Source organism: Salvelinus namaycush, chromosome 3 (genome assembly GCF_016432855.1).
Source record: "Salvelinus namaycush isolate Seneca chromosome 3, SaNama_1.0, whole genome shotgun sequence".
Taxonomy (NCBI): Eukaryota; Metazoa; Chordata; class Actinopteri; order Salmoniformes; family Salmonidae; genus Salvelinus; species Salvelinus namaycush.
In genome coordinates, this window is record NC_052309.1 from 42506128 (window position 1) to 42521021 (window position 14894).

The 14894-nt window shown below is 40.1% G+C and overlaps 1 protein-coding gene across 1 annotated transcript; it reads left to right on the top strand.

Moving 5' to 3' along the window:
• The first annotated feature begins 1480 nt into the window (after positions 1-1480).
• On the top strand, positions 1481-13716 carry LOC120031589 (solute carrier family 35 member F2-like). Its single transcript, XM_038977400.1, has 9 exons — positions 1481-1589; positions 3202-3325; positions 3451-3623; positions 4274-4401; positions 5921-6080; positions 8459-8615; positions 9151-9203; positions 11572-11726; positions 12841-13716. The coding sequence occupies exons 1-9, from the start codon at positions 1559-1561 to the stop codon at positions 12961-12963; spliced, it is 1104 nt and encodes a 367-aa protein (XP_038833328.1). The 5' UTR covers positions 1481-1558; the 3' UTR covers positions 12964-13716.
• Positions 13717-14894: the final 1178 nt, after the last annotated feature.

A 14894-nucleotide genomic window follows, 5' to 3' on the forward strand; every position in this document is an offset into this window, starting at 1 on the left:
TATGTAATTTGGTCTGATGAGTCCAAATTATAGATTTTTGGTTCCAACCGATGTGTCTTTGTGAAATGCAGAGTATGTGAACGGATAATATCTGCATGTGTGGTTCCCACCGTGAAGCATGGAGGAGGAGGTGTGATGTTGTGTGGGTGCTTTGCTGGTGACACTGTCGTGATTTATTTAGAATTCAAGGCACACTTAACCAGCATGGCTACCACAGCATTCTGCAGCGATATGCCATCCCACTGGTTTGCACGTAGTGGGACTATCATTTGACCAAGAAGGAGAGTGATGTAGTGCTACATCAGATGACCTGGCCTCCACAATCACCAGACCTCAACCCAATTGAGATGGTTTGGGATGAGTTGGACCGCAGAGTGAAGGAAAAGCAGCCAACAAGTGCTCAGCAAATGTGGGAACTCCTTCAAGACTGTTTGAAAATGCCAGGTGAAGCCTGTTGAGAGAATGCCAAGAGTGTGCAAAGCTGTTAGCAAGGCAAAGGGTGGTTACTTACTGAAGAATCTAAAATCTATTTTGATTTGTTTAACACTTTTTTGGTTACTACATGATTCCATGTGTTATTTCATAGTTTTTTCCCCCTACAATGTAGAAAATAGTAAACATTAAGAAAAACCTTTGAATGAGTAGGTGTGGCCAAAGTTTTGACTGGTACTGTATATATAATACAGTATAAGAGGAAATTATCTTATTAAACCCTAGGTCTATCCTACTGCTCACATAGTGTGCTAACTGGCAACAGTGGGTTAAAAATGATGCAACAGGCGCACAGAACTGCAGGAGAGTGAAATCGACACAAGACAAAGTTTTGAATGCTTCAAGGACGGCAAGATATCAGTTTCTACACAATAACATAGGTGTTCTTATCATTCCACCATGGAATATTATTTTGTTTATATATATATGTCTCTCTCAGGCAAGGGCATGTCCGAACACCCCACAGTCTGCTTAATGAGATCCTCAAACTACTTTTTTCCTCAAGTTAAAACGTTATTTGTTAAAATTTTGTATTAGTTTTTATATCTCACGAAGTTGATGGATGTTGCAGTCTAGCTGTCATTGGTGTTGTCTAAACTCTAAATATTGCAACATTCTGGTCAAATCAAAATAAAATTGTATTTGTCACGTTAGCCGAATACAACAGGCACAACCATACAGTGAAATGCTTACTTACAAGCCCTTAACCAGCAATGCCGTTTTAAGAAAAATACCTACAAAGATAAGAATATTATATAATCTGGTGGTGATGATGAGGTGCTGAAGTGCCTTATCAAATATCAAAACTGTCTGCATCATTACACTGTCGCCCGAAAGGAGTCCCTTCAGCACCACATCATAGTTTGGTTGCAAGCTCATGGGCTTGATCAAGAGATTGACGTGACACACCAGCCTCTTGGCCAATCTCAGAAGAGGAGGCGTTCCTTTGGGCCTGTCGTAAAACAGTGTGTTAGGTTTACCCATTGTGGTGCTGTAGCCTGCTGATGTATTTGGCCACGAGAGTTATGGTATGTCTTTTGAGCGGTCGATTTAACCGTAGCTTCAAATGAACGCCGAGGAGAGTTTAACCTATGCAGGTAGATGAACTACCATATTCTATTTAATGTCTAGATATTTAGTCTGTGGCGCGCGTGACGATGCCTCGCAAGATTTGCTCGTGAGTGTATGGTGTTATATGATTGTAATGTTGTATCATTGTATTCACGTTACATTTGTAGTCTAAAATGTTGTAGTGGCTGAAAGCCTTAGTAGATTGTGTGTTCAGTACTTATTTTATTTGGCCACGTGTTTTAATAGGAAGGTGTGACCGTAACTAGGTTTCCATCCAATTTGCGACAGACATTCATGGGAATATTTTAAAGTCTGTATTAAAAAATATGCACATTTTCCCACCAGTTATGTTTCCATCAAACAGCCTTTTGCGGATAAAAGGCTGGGCGTGATGCTGTAGTACACACATAAATAGCTTATGCAGGTCTGGGCACATGCGCTCTAGCCAACAGCTCGCAGGTACAGTGCGGGTAGTCTATTTACATTGAGATTTGTATGGATAAGGGCGATATTATTTGTATTTGTCAAACGGCATTGATCATCATGTCACCAGAATAAGACCCTCGAAATGTATTGCAAAGGAGTATGAAACTCATCACCTTACACATTCATCACCCTGTGAAGTTAATCAATAATTTCATCTGTAGCCTAACAAACTGCAAGCTTTTCCGTGTCGTAGTGGGAGGACCACACAACATATCGCGTGACTCTAAATTTACTTCGATATGATGGTTATAATATCAGTATCCATTCCCGCTAAAATCTAAGTAGTAAGTCAACGTGCCTAAGGTGCTCGGTTCTTCTCTTGAAGTATTTACTCATAAAGGCGTTTCCACCGCCATTTCTAGAATATTACATTTTACAGACACAAACAGATCCCACCACGTCGAACGAACAAATTGTATGTTGTTAATTTATACAATTTTTACCGGCATTTCATGTTTCCATCAGCCTGATCGTGACTTTTTTTCATGCTTCAGGTAAATCATTCGCATGAAATGGTTGGATGGAAACGTGGTCAAAACATTGTGACAGTTTGTTGATGAATGTTTCAGATTTTGACAGCTCGTTGAGTAAAAATCCTATGTTTGCTGTTTTTAGTTTAATTAAATGTTTATCATCTACAAAGGAGCAATTGCACACCATGCACAATAGTATTTGTGTTGTTGCCATCCACAAATCTAAATGTTTTCCTTTAATAAAAACATTCAAATCAGATTTAAATATCTGATTTGGGCTATTGAAACAAGCGAGGCCCACTCACTTTATCACACCACCAGGGCTACTGTATGAAATGTCTTCCTTGATTAAAAACCTTTCTTATTAAAGGGCTGGGAATAGTTGAGAGCTGTAGGCTATAAAAACATAGGCCTAATCTCCTTTTCAAAAAGTACTAATCTGGCATGAAAAAGATTGACACATAAAAACATAATTAGCAGTGTTACCTTCCTTGGAGTGCAGAGTGCCTAGTTGAGCACAATATAATGAGGCCTAAATTCCAGGGGAGATTACTGCACACTGCTTGTCTGGGTCTTTGATGCAGACATTGTTAATAAAACTGTTCAGTTCCCTTTCTCTGTTTCATCTCTCTCTCATTCCCTAATCTGTCCCCCCCTTCTGTTTTGGTGGGGTTCTCAGGGATACCTCAGAAGGAAATGGATGGTTCTGAGCCTGCAGAGAGCTCTGACTGTGGACATGGAAGGAGCTGTTGGACAGCCTGTGCCAGGCTGCGCAGCTACAAGCTGAAGGGCGTCTTCACATGGTGAGCACAACAAGACAAACAATGCACAGACACAACAGGCCATGCACAGACACAAAATGGGCATATTATTCTACAGTACATACATTTAAGTGATTTATTGATTGATGTTAACATTACCTTGGCAGGCGTCTGCTGAAGACCATCGCCATGGGTCAGGCCCTGTCCATGCTGATTTGCGGTACGGCGGTCAGCTGCCAGTACCTAGCGGAAGCGGGTGTGGAGACGCCCATGTTCCAGAGCTTCCTCAACTACGTCCTGCTGCTGCTCACCTACACTGCCTCGCTCAGCCTCAGAAAAGGTCAGAAACCGCCGCCCTGAATTCTACACATGCTAATGCTAAACTGAGTACATTGACTTACATTCGTTTTTGGTATGAAAATGCTAATATTAGTGAGAATCATCACCTTCGTCATTATTTGCAGGGGCCAGTTAGAATATTTTAGAAATGCTTCCTTCCTACAGTTGATTCCTTGAGGATATCATATTTTTATACATACTTTGAAAGATGAAAGCAAGGTTACGCAACCTTATTACTTTCACCAATTCAACCAATTAAGATCAGTGATTACTTCAAGGAAGAGAGGATGGAATGAAGGATGCAGGATGGAGGTATTCAAACAGGCCCTGGTCTTCCTGACCATACACTAGCAGTAGAGTTTGAAGCCACATAGTTCCGAATCAAATTGGTGATATTTGGGAATCCTACCTACTGGGATAAAAATTAGTAATTATTATATGGGTTGTGTTTATTACGGCATGCAAGGGAAACGAAAATGAGTGTTTTTAAGTCCTTGTAGTCTTTTCATGTTTTAGACTGTTTTCATCCGTTTGGTGCCTAATGAACACAACCGTGGCCTACACAGATAGACTAAAACAACAGTCCTGCTAACTCATCAAAAAAAAAAATATATTGTCTCACTCTGGATTCTCGCTTTGCTGTTTTAACAGGTGATGGGAATATATTACAGATTTTAAAAACAAAATGGTGGCGGTATTTACTTATGGGACTGACGGACGTGGAGGCAAACTACACAGTGGTGAAGGCATACCAGTTTACAACGTTGACCAGCATACAGGTAAGACATTTCTAATACCGTTGCATACTGTGTTTTTTGGGTGAAGAATGACTCACTAATTGATGTATCTAGGACCTAGGTGATACATTGAGTCACCTGGCCGGTTTTTCCAGGTGTGCCACAAATGAATATTCAAGTACCTTTAGGGCTTGGAGGTATACCATATTTCACAATGTACCCTGGTGGGGGGGGGAGGTATAGGAGGACAGGCTCATTGTAATGGCTGGAATGGAATCAATGGAACGGTATCAAACATGGAAACCACTCGTTTGACTCCGTTCCATTAATTCCATTCCAGCCATTACAATAAGCCTGTCTTCCTATAGCTCCTCCCACCAGCCTCCACTGATGTACCAGTGTTGATGCACAGACCGGTTTGGGTTTTTACTTTACCTTCTATAACGGTATTTTAATGTTTTGTTAAATGTGATATGCTGTGTATAACCTCCATTTTTATAGTTTACACGCTACTTGAGTCATTCCTCTCCGCTCTCTGTCTCTCTCCATGCCACTTTCCACACAGACCTAGCCCTGTCCCCTGTCACTTATGGAGTGCATTTGTTGTTGCTTGACCATGGGACACTTGCATTCAGTCAACGATATTGTTTCCACTTAGCTTCTTAATATAAACCCTCAAGTGTTCTATAATTACTCTTAGTTTGTTTCTTACGTCTGCAAACAGCTAGCTAGTTTGTATTTTCTTAGTAACTTTTAGCTAAATCGTTTTAGCCACTAATGCTAGTTAGCTAGCTAGCTAATAAATGTACTGAGTCAGAGCAAACGTAGCTAGCTAATACAACCTGATACCACTGATGGTGTAAGCCTAAATCAGCATGTTTGTGCAACTTCTAAATCAGTGGAATAGGCTTAGCATGACTATATTGGCTACATGAAGAAACATTTTAATGTAGCCAAAGATTATAGGGTCCCCTAGGAAACACTGACCAATGCTTTGGTTCCAACCCTGTCACAATAACTCCTCCCTGGCATTTTCAATTGTTGATATGTCAAACAGCACTGTATTCAATGTGTTATTTATTCTAACTATAGAATTAGAACAAACATTCTATTTCCAAGATTCCAACAGTTCACCCAAGTGTTTTGATCTAATTCGCAAGTCAAATCGCAGATACAACATTTGGTTAAAAATAAGGGCAAGATTTTTTGCCCATATTGTGCAGCCCTAGTGTGGAAATTATCTAAAATGTGTGCAGGAAATTTAGAAATATTATGAGGAAATTATTTTGGGTTGAATTGAACAGTATAAAACAATCAGAATGGAAAAAGACCCATTAAAATCAGTTAGAATGTATGTGTTGCCACTATAGGGTCATGCATTACTTATAAAGCTAATTTAGAACTTTTTTTTATTCAAAATAATAAAATACTGTTAAATGTTTTTAAAAATACAGTGATATCATATTTTGCCCATATCACCCAGCCCTAAGTGTCTTTCAGTTGCCTTGTATGCAATCAGCATTTTATACCTGAAAAATACTATATGTGGTTCTGGTTGCAGCTGCTGGACTGCTTTGTGATCCCGGTGCTGATGGTGCTCTCCTGGTTCTTCCTGAAGACGCGCTATCGCCTGGTGCACTTTGTGGCTGTGGCCGTTTGTCTGCTGGGGGTGGGTGCCATGGTTGGGGCCGACCTACTGGCTGGGAGAGACCAGGGATCCAGTAAGAACAGTACTCATGATATTTTAAGCAATAAGGCCTGAGGAGGTGTGCAATATGACCAATATACATGTACTACGGCTAAGGGCTGTTCTTAAACACGATGCAACGCAGAGGTGCCTTATTGCTATTATAAACTGGTTACCAACATAATTAGAACAGTAAACACGTAATTTAGCTTCATTTAAAAAAATGTTTTATGTATACACTTTTTTGTTGTTGTAGTTTTGCTTCATACCTGTGTTTATATTTAAGCAATAAGGCCCGAGGGTGTGGTATATGGCCAATATACCACGGCTAAGGGTTGTTCTTATGCACGATGCAATGCCTTAGCCGTGGTATATTGGCCATGTATCACAAACCCCAGAGGTGCCTTATTGCCATTATAAACTGTTTACCAACGTAATTAGAGCAGTAAAAATATGTGTTTTGTAATACCTGTGGTATACAGTCTGATACACCGTGGCTGTCAGCCAATCAGCATTCAGTGCTCGAACCGCCCAGTTTATAATGTCTGTTATAAACTGGATGGTTCAAGCCCTGAATGCTAATTGGCTGACAGCTGTGATATATCAGAGGGTATACCACGGGTATGACAAAACACACATTTTTACTGCTCTAATTACATTGGTAAACAGTTTATAATGGCAATAAGGCACCTCGGGGGTTTGTGATATATGGCCAATGTACCACGGCTAAGGGCTGTATCAAGGCACTCCGCGTTGTGTTGTGCATAAGAACAGCCCTTAGCCATGGTATATTGGCCATAAACCACACCCCCTCTGGCTTTTATTGCTTCAATATACCACAGCTTTCAGCCAATCAATCTTCAGGACCCAAACTACCCGGTTTATAAGTAAGGGATAAACACTGACGTTCTGTACATTACCTTGGAAATAATGGACGACGAGGCGGAGCCGAGATCATTTTTCAAGGTAATGTACTGAACTGAGACGTTTATCCCCCTTATACCACAGTTGCCAAATAAAACAATACTAAAGTACACATTTACTGCTAGAAATAAAAAATACTAATCTTTTGGTTGCTAGAGACGTGACCCAGTCATTCGTTTGATTAGTTCAGCCTCGTCGTCCATTATTTCCAAGTTATGCCATGGCATTGTTGAACACTAGTTTCTTATTGGCTTGAAAGGTATTCTAGAGCATGTATATCAGCAAGGTAGAATTCAATGCCTATAATTCATTCTTATATGTTCCATGTTTGATCTGCTTTTGAAAGCAAAAGTCAAATTGAAAACATTGTCATTGTTGAATTCGATTTTCATGCTAGGACTGATGGTTTTGTTCGCTAGCTAGCAAATCTTTGTTTGGTTACCAAGCAAATTACTGTATCTATCTAGTAAACTTGCTAGCTACTTCAAAGGATGTTGAACACATTTCTACCTGCAAATGTGTTTAATTATAGCCAAGGTATAAAAGGAATTATAAACTCTGGAAAATAATGCAACTCCGTGGAAGGTTAGTTCCACTAGCGTGTCGTGGAACACACCTTCCACGTCCGTTCATTATTTTACATAGAACGCATAGACCCTCATTGATTATCCCTTATGTAATGTACAGAACGTTGGCGTTTATCGGTCGTCACTAGTTACCACACCCACACAGTCATAAACCCAGCCTATTTCTACTATTTCTCTTCTTAAAATCTGATTTTAAACCTAACCTTAACCACACTGCTAACCTTATGCCTAACTCTAACCTTACATTAAGACATAGACAATTTTGACATTGTGGCCGTGGTAACTAGGGACAACTGCGTTTATCAATTATGTTATTATTGTCAGGGTCTACACAGGAATATATATATACCCTGAGGGGGGAGTGTCTCCTGGGTGTGGGGGTCAACCTACTGGCTGGGAGACCCGTGATCCAGTGAGAACACTACCTATTGTAATTTATTGTTATATCACTTTGGGCCTGTTTTCCAGACAGGTTAATCTCCAATAAATATGCTTTATAGTCTAGGACAAGGCTTTTGTCCACTTCTTTTGATGTAGAAGACATACCTTTTTATACTTAGTCAGGCATATCCATAGAGGAATAACAGCTTTAAATGTACCTCAGTGCCTTTTCTTGGGACATAAACAGTTCCATACATTCTGATCCGGAGAGCCCAACACTGCACGGGCAAAGATAAACAGGCATTATTAATTATTAAACTCTCATCACAAACCCTTAGAGCTGATTCCTCATATTATTAACTCTGCAAATTACCGTAACTAACATGTCAAAGACTTTGCCTAAAATAACGTTAGTCTTTTCTCTCTCTCCTTCTCTCCCACCTTATATTTTATCTCATACTCTCCCTCTTCTCTCTCCCTTCATCCCGCTCTCTTTCCCTCCTTCCCTCTCTCCATCTAGCCAGTGATGTGTTGCTGGGGGACGGTCTGGTGCTGGTGAGTGCTGCACTGTATGCAGTGTCAAATGTTTGTCAGGAGTACACGGTGAAGAACCTGAGCCGTGGGGAGTTCCTGGGTATGATGGGCTTGTTCGGCACCCTGATCAGCGGCATACAGCTGTAAGACACCCCCTCTCCTCTCTCCAGTGTTGAACCGGTTCAAAGACAGTCTTTCCTGCCTTTCTCCCCTCAGTATTAAAGGGATAGTTCACTTTTACAAATGTAAGCTTACTTAGCTTTCGTTTTAGGCCAAGATTCAATCTGAACGCAGTTTGTCGACAATGCAGCTTTTAAAGGCAAGTTACTGTGTTCACTGAGAATGCATTCACGGAAAATGCTGCAGATGTCGGCTCAATTGGAAATGACCTCTGCCTCATTGTCGACAGCCCACGATCAGATTGAATCCTGGCACTAGCTTATCCTCAAAAAGCAAACTATCCCTTTATCTTTTTGTTTGGTGCACTACATCAGTCAGTACATATTGTATTTATTATGGTACTTTCTCCCCACATCATCCAGACATCACATTTTCATCACTTGAGCAGTTATTTTAGGCAAAATCTACCCATCAGAATGGTCTTGAAGGCGCTTTGTAAGTCTGTCGACCGACACAGTTCCTATTTGCAATCTTACCTTCTGTTGTCCTGTGTTGCAGAGCCATATTGGAAACCAGTGCAGTAGCAGCTATTAAATGGAACTGGAAAATTAGTAAGAATTCATTTTCTCCCCATATTTGATAACCCCCTAACTCAATTGTCAGAATCATATACAGTCAGGTCCATAATTATTGGCAACCCTGATAAAGATGAGCAAAAAATATTATAAATGAAATAATATGAATACTGATCTATATTGTATTATCCCAAAAATGTGGAAATTATATTTTATACTAATACAATTGATCAGAGGAATACATAATACAACAAAGTAATACAATAAATCTCAAAAAGATGGGGGTAAAAGTTATTGGCACCCCTGTTTTCAATACTCTACCACCCTCCCCTTGTAGAAAATAATATACTTTTTCTAAATTGTTTATGAGATTGGAGAACACATTGGGAAGGATCTTAGACTATTCTTCCATACAGAATCTTTCCAGATCCTTGATATCATTCGTCTGTTCTTATAAACTGCCCTCTTCAATTCAAACCACAGGTTTTCAATGGGGTTCAAGTCTGGAGCCTGATATGGCCATTGCAAAATGTTGATATTGTAACCATTCCTTTGTGGATTTTGATTAGTGTTTAGGGTTATTGTGTTGCTGGAAGATTCACTTACAGCCAAGTGTCAGCATCCTGTCAGGGGCAACCAGGTTTTTGCCAAACATTTCCTGGTACTTGGTAAAGTTCATGATGCCGTTGACCTTAACAAGGGCCTCAGGACCAGTGGAAGCAAAAATAGCCCATAACATATCAAATCAAAGTTTATTTGTCACGTGCGCCTAATACAACAGGTGTAGACCTTACAGTGTAATGGTTACTTACAAGCTCTAAACAATAGTGCAAAAAAGGTATTAGGTGAACAATAGGTAAGTAAAGAAATAAATAAAACAGTGAAAAATAACAGTAGCGAGGCTATATACAGTAGCGAGGCTACATACAGACACTGGTTAGTCAGGCTGATTGAGGTAGTATGTAGATATGGTTAAAGTGACTGCATATATGATGAACAGAATAGCAGTAGCGTAAAAGAGGGGTTGGTGGGTGTATGGCTATAAAAAACATATAAAATGTAAGGTACTTTTCTGCATATGCTTCTGTTTTTTTACACAAAACCCACCGCTCGTGTGCGTGGCCAAAGAGCTCTATTTTAATTTCATCTGATCATAGCACCGCCTGGAGTTTGACGAACAGCATTGGCACTTGGATTGGAACCGGTGCTATGGTCAGACGCCACAAATATAGAGCTTTTTGGCCACGCACACACGTGATGGGTTTGGCAGTAAAAAAACAGAAGCATATCCGGACTTGAACCCCATTGAAAACCTTTTTTTTTTGAGCATGCAATATAGCTCAGTATTTGTATTATTTATTTATTTTTGCTCGTCTTTATCGAGGGTGCCAATCATTTTGGATGTGACGGTATGTCAATTATGCCCAAGTTTTTTTTTTTTTTTTCATTTCATTTGGGTAATAATCTAATTTACTCTAGTTACAGGTAACTACTAAAATAATGGAAACCCTAGAATAAATGAGGGATACGAAGTACTGTATATGGAAAGCAGGTGCTTCCACACAGGTGTAGTTCCTGAGTTAATTAAGCATTTAACATCTCATCATGCTTAGGGTCATGTGTACAAATGCTGGGCAGGCCATTAATTTGGTTAACTTGGCTATGGTAAGACCATCCACAGGGCACGAGTGGTCACTGAATGGTTTGATTAGCATGAAAACGATGTAAGCCATGGTCATCTGTCACCAGATCTTAACCCAATTGAACACTTATGGGAGATTCTGGAGCGGTGCCTGAGACTGCGTTTTCCACCACCATCAGCAAAACACCAAATGATGGAGTTTCTAGTGGAAGAATGGTGTTGCATCCCTCCAATATAGTTGCAGACACTTGTAGAATATATGCCAAGGTGAATTGAAGCTGTTCTGGCTTGTGGTGGGCCAACGCCCTATTAAGACACTTTATGTTGATGTTTCCTTTATTTTTGACAGTTACCTGTATATGCTCTGTATAAAGCTATTTTGCTCTGTGCAATAGTTTTACAGAAAGTGCTTTGTTTGTCCAGTAGAATTCCCTTCTGAGATTCTGGGCCTTATTCAGTAGGGCACATATTGCAGAACATTTTGAAAAAGAAAACAACAATTTGAATTTCTTATTGAAGTCCAAGAAGTACAATCTCCATTTCAATCTGTTGCAAATGTTTTCTCCTTTTTGTTGCTTTACTGGACACAACCCTGGTGCATGTTCAGTAGGATACAATGTTGCAAAATGCTTTGAAAAGGAAAACTCAGTAAGCGTTTCACGATTGGACAAGTCCAGACAGTCCCTCCCCACTTCTTTGTTTCAGACCATTTTCTTCCATTTGGTGCCTAATGAACACGAACCCTGGTGTTTCCCTCCACAGTTGTACTGTTTGCGGCCTATGCCTTCTGCATGTATGTCCTGTACAGTTTCATGCCCCTGGTAATCAAGATGACCAGTGCCACTGCAGTGAATCTCTCCCTGCTCACCGCTGACCTCTTCAGCCTCTTCTGTGGCATCTTCCTCTTCTACTTTGTTGTGAGTTAAATATACTATTTTTCTGTGGGTTTGCTCTTGAGCCAGAGGGGGTGCCCAAAATTGACAAAATTGTTATCCAGAAATTACTTTATTGGACAGAAAGGGGCCCACGCCCATGAGCAAGAGCATATATTGTAAGCCTAACACGGAACCCAAACCGGCTGCGCGCGTGCACCATCGTGCGCTATCGTGCATAAATGTATTTTGCCCCCCCCCCCACACCAAACGCGATCACGACAAGCAGGTTAAAATATCAAAACAAACTCTGAACCATTGACATTCATTTGGGGACAGGTCGAAAAGCATTAAACATGTATGGCAATTTAGCTAGCTAGCTTGCTCTTGCTAGCTAACGTTAATTTGTCCTATTTAGCTAGCTTGCTGTTGCTAGCTAATTTGTCCTGGGATATAAACATTGAGTTGTTATTTTACCTGAAATGCACAAGCACCTCTACTCCGACAATTAATCCACACAAAACGGCCAACCGAATCGTTTCTAGTCATCTCTCCTCCTTCCAGGCTTTTTCATCTTTGAACTTATATGGTGATTGCATCTAAACTTTCATTGTATTTCCACGACAACCGGGAACAAAGTTAGTTTTTAATCACCCACGTGGGAATAACCAATGAGGAGATGGCACGTGAGTACCTGCTTCTATAAACCAATGAGGGATTGGGAGAGGCAGGACTTGCAGCGCGATCTGCGTCAGAAATAGGAATGCGTTCTATTTTAGCCCTTGGCGTCGCAGACGCTCGTTGGTGCGTGCGAGCAGTGTGGGTGCAATAATTGAATAACATGGATTTCTAAATTCATTTTGCGGCGCTCGCGCACGCGACGTGTCCGGTCTGGTCAGCATGTAAGGTGGATTCTGTTTAATGAGAAGGATTCTGTGGTTTGATTAGATAAAAAAATGTAACATTGTGTCATGTGTATATGAAACATACAGCCAACTCCCAAGCCAATCTTTGAGGTAAATACTGACTTCCATAATGTTTAACTAACACCTTCTCACAAATGTGTTACAAATGAGTTATACAGAGCAACTATAGCCGCTGATCCAGGGTCTGTGAAATGGATCAATCAAAACGTCTACCTCTGCCCCACACGCCACAGTTCTCAGGCCTGTACATTGTGTCGTTTGTGGTGATCACCGTGGGCTTCGTCATGTTCAACGCTGTGCCCACCTACACGCCCGTTCCCGAGTCGGACTCTGGCGAGGAGGACGACGGAGTTTGACGACCCTGCTGCCTTTGTTGACGGAGAAAAAGACCACCCTAAAGACCCCCAGAAAGGAGAGCCCACCACAGACCTGCTCCAAGCGGGAGCAGAGGGGAGGGGGGTCCAAGGAAGAGGGGACAGAAACGAGCAACAGGCGTGCAGTGACATACGTTACAGAAGAACACAGCACGAAGATGTAGCCAACTAGATTATGATTAAGTTAGTCTTTCAACAACTGTACATAGATGGTATGGTTTTCTGTAGTTGGATAGGTGTATAGAAGTCTAGGTGCGCCAGACTGCATGGTACAAATCGAGCTACGCGCTACTATGTACCCAACAATATGGCTCATTAGTTTGCTTTATTAGACAAGCTACTATGCAACCTCACAATATTTTTCTGCTATTGGGTTGACAATCTATATATTTTATCAAAGGCTTACATTGTGTTCTGCCTCCTTTTTAAACTAATCAGTGTATGGTGTGTTGATTACTATATTTCTTCCCCATGAGGACAATGTATTTGCAAAGCACATTCAAAAAGACAGTTCCTCCAAACAATATTTATTTGTGTGATTCCAGGTTGCTATAGTAGCCTACTAATACACAGTTGTCAATGTAGTTTTTTTGTTCTTTTGTTGCAGCAGGTCTTCTGAAAACTAATAGGTAGATGAAACATTTTGTGGTATTTGTGTCTGCCGAAAATATGCCTTTGCCAAAGTGTTTTTGTAAATTGATGATAAAGTTTTATATTCTCTTGTTTCTGGCTACATCTGTCATGGCTCTTCTTTTCTATGTGGATGTTGTGTTATCATTATTGTGCTAGATCCCTCAGTGACTATCTTGATTCTTTTAAGTTTTTGTCAACCAAAAATACAATTTCCAGTGTATGGAGAGAGCCTAGAGAACAAACCAGAATTAATACTAGGCTATAATTGGAGAGAACCTGCATCATAGACAAGTTACAAGGTCTCTTGAAACTACAGATCGATATCCTAGTTGTCCAATCAAATCTACACAGTCCACTAGATGTTGGATGTAAATGGAAATAACAGATCTTGGCGCCTATACACCACATGACCAGATACTATTGATAGATAATTTAGAATGTTGAGGTGCGTGCGCAAGCATCCAAGAGGTAAATATAGCCTTATAAATGGCCCCTATTATCTTATTATATTGTCACTCATGTCTCATTTATACATGGTGCTAACATGCATCCTTTGTTTCTGATCCTATCCACATTCTGATTATGGCCACATTATAGCCGTTGCATCTACACATGGTAAAATGTGTCTTATCCGTCCACATTGTGAACAGATTAGCTGGTGCTTCCCTGTATTCAAAGTAATTTACAGATATTTTTGTAAAATAATATGGATTTATTGTCTAAAAATGTGTGGACAAGATAAGGACAAAGGCTGCAAAGTACTGCTTTAGTTTTTTGGGCTATCTGAACTTTACTATTTATATTTTTACCTAATTTTACTATACTCACTAAACACAAATGCTTTGTTTGTAAATTATGTCTGAGTGTTGGAGTATGCCCCTGGCAATCCGTCAATAAAAATTAATTGTGCCTTCTGGTTCGCGTAACACAAGGATTATTTATACTTTTCCTTCTGATACGTAAGTACATTTTAGAAATTCCATTTACTTTTGTATATTTAAATCCAAATACTTTTTAACTTTTATTGAAGTGATATTTTACTGGGTGACTCACTTTAACTTGAGTCATTTTATATCAAGATTTTTTTATTTAAATGTTGAGTACTTTTAGCCTATAAAATGCTAAATATAGGCATAGGTCAAGGAGAGAAATCATACTGGTAAAATGTGTTTTATATTGGATATTAGGTTTTAGCGATTGAACCAAGCATGCCATAACTATAAACGGTATATTCTGAATCGGGTGGATGGAGAACAATCCACACCTTTTTGTTGTTGTTG

What these genes read in the sequence shown, in the direction of transcription:
- LOC120031589 (XM_038977400.1), top strand. Translation starts at nt 1,559, where the DNA reads ATGAACGCCGAGGAGAGTTTAACCTATGCAG. An exon ending in CAACGTTGACCAGCATACAG is followed by an intron (nt 4,402 to 5,920) that starts GTAAGACATTTC and finishes TTCTGGTTGCAG; the next exon opens with CTGCTGGACTGCTTTGTGAT. An exon ending in TCTTCCTCTTCTACTTTGTT is followed by an intron (nt 11,727 to 12,840) that starts GTGAGTTAAATA and finishes CACACGCCACAG; the next exon opens with TTCTCAGGCCTGTACATTGT.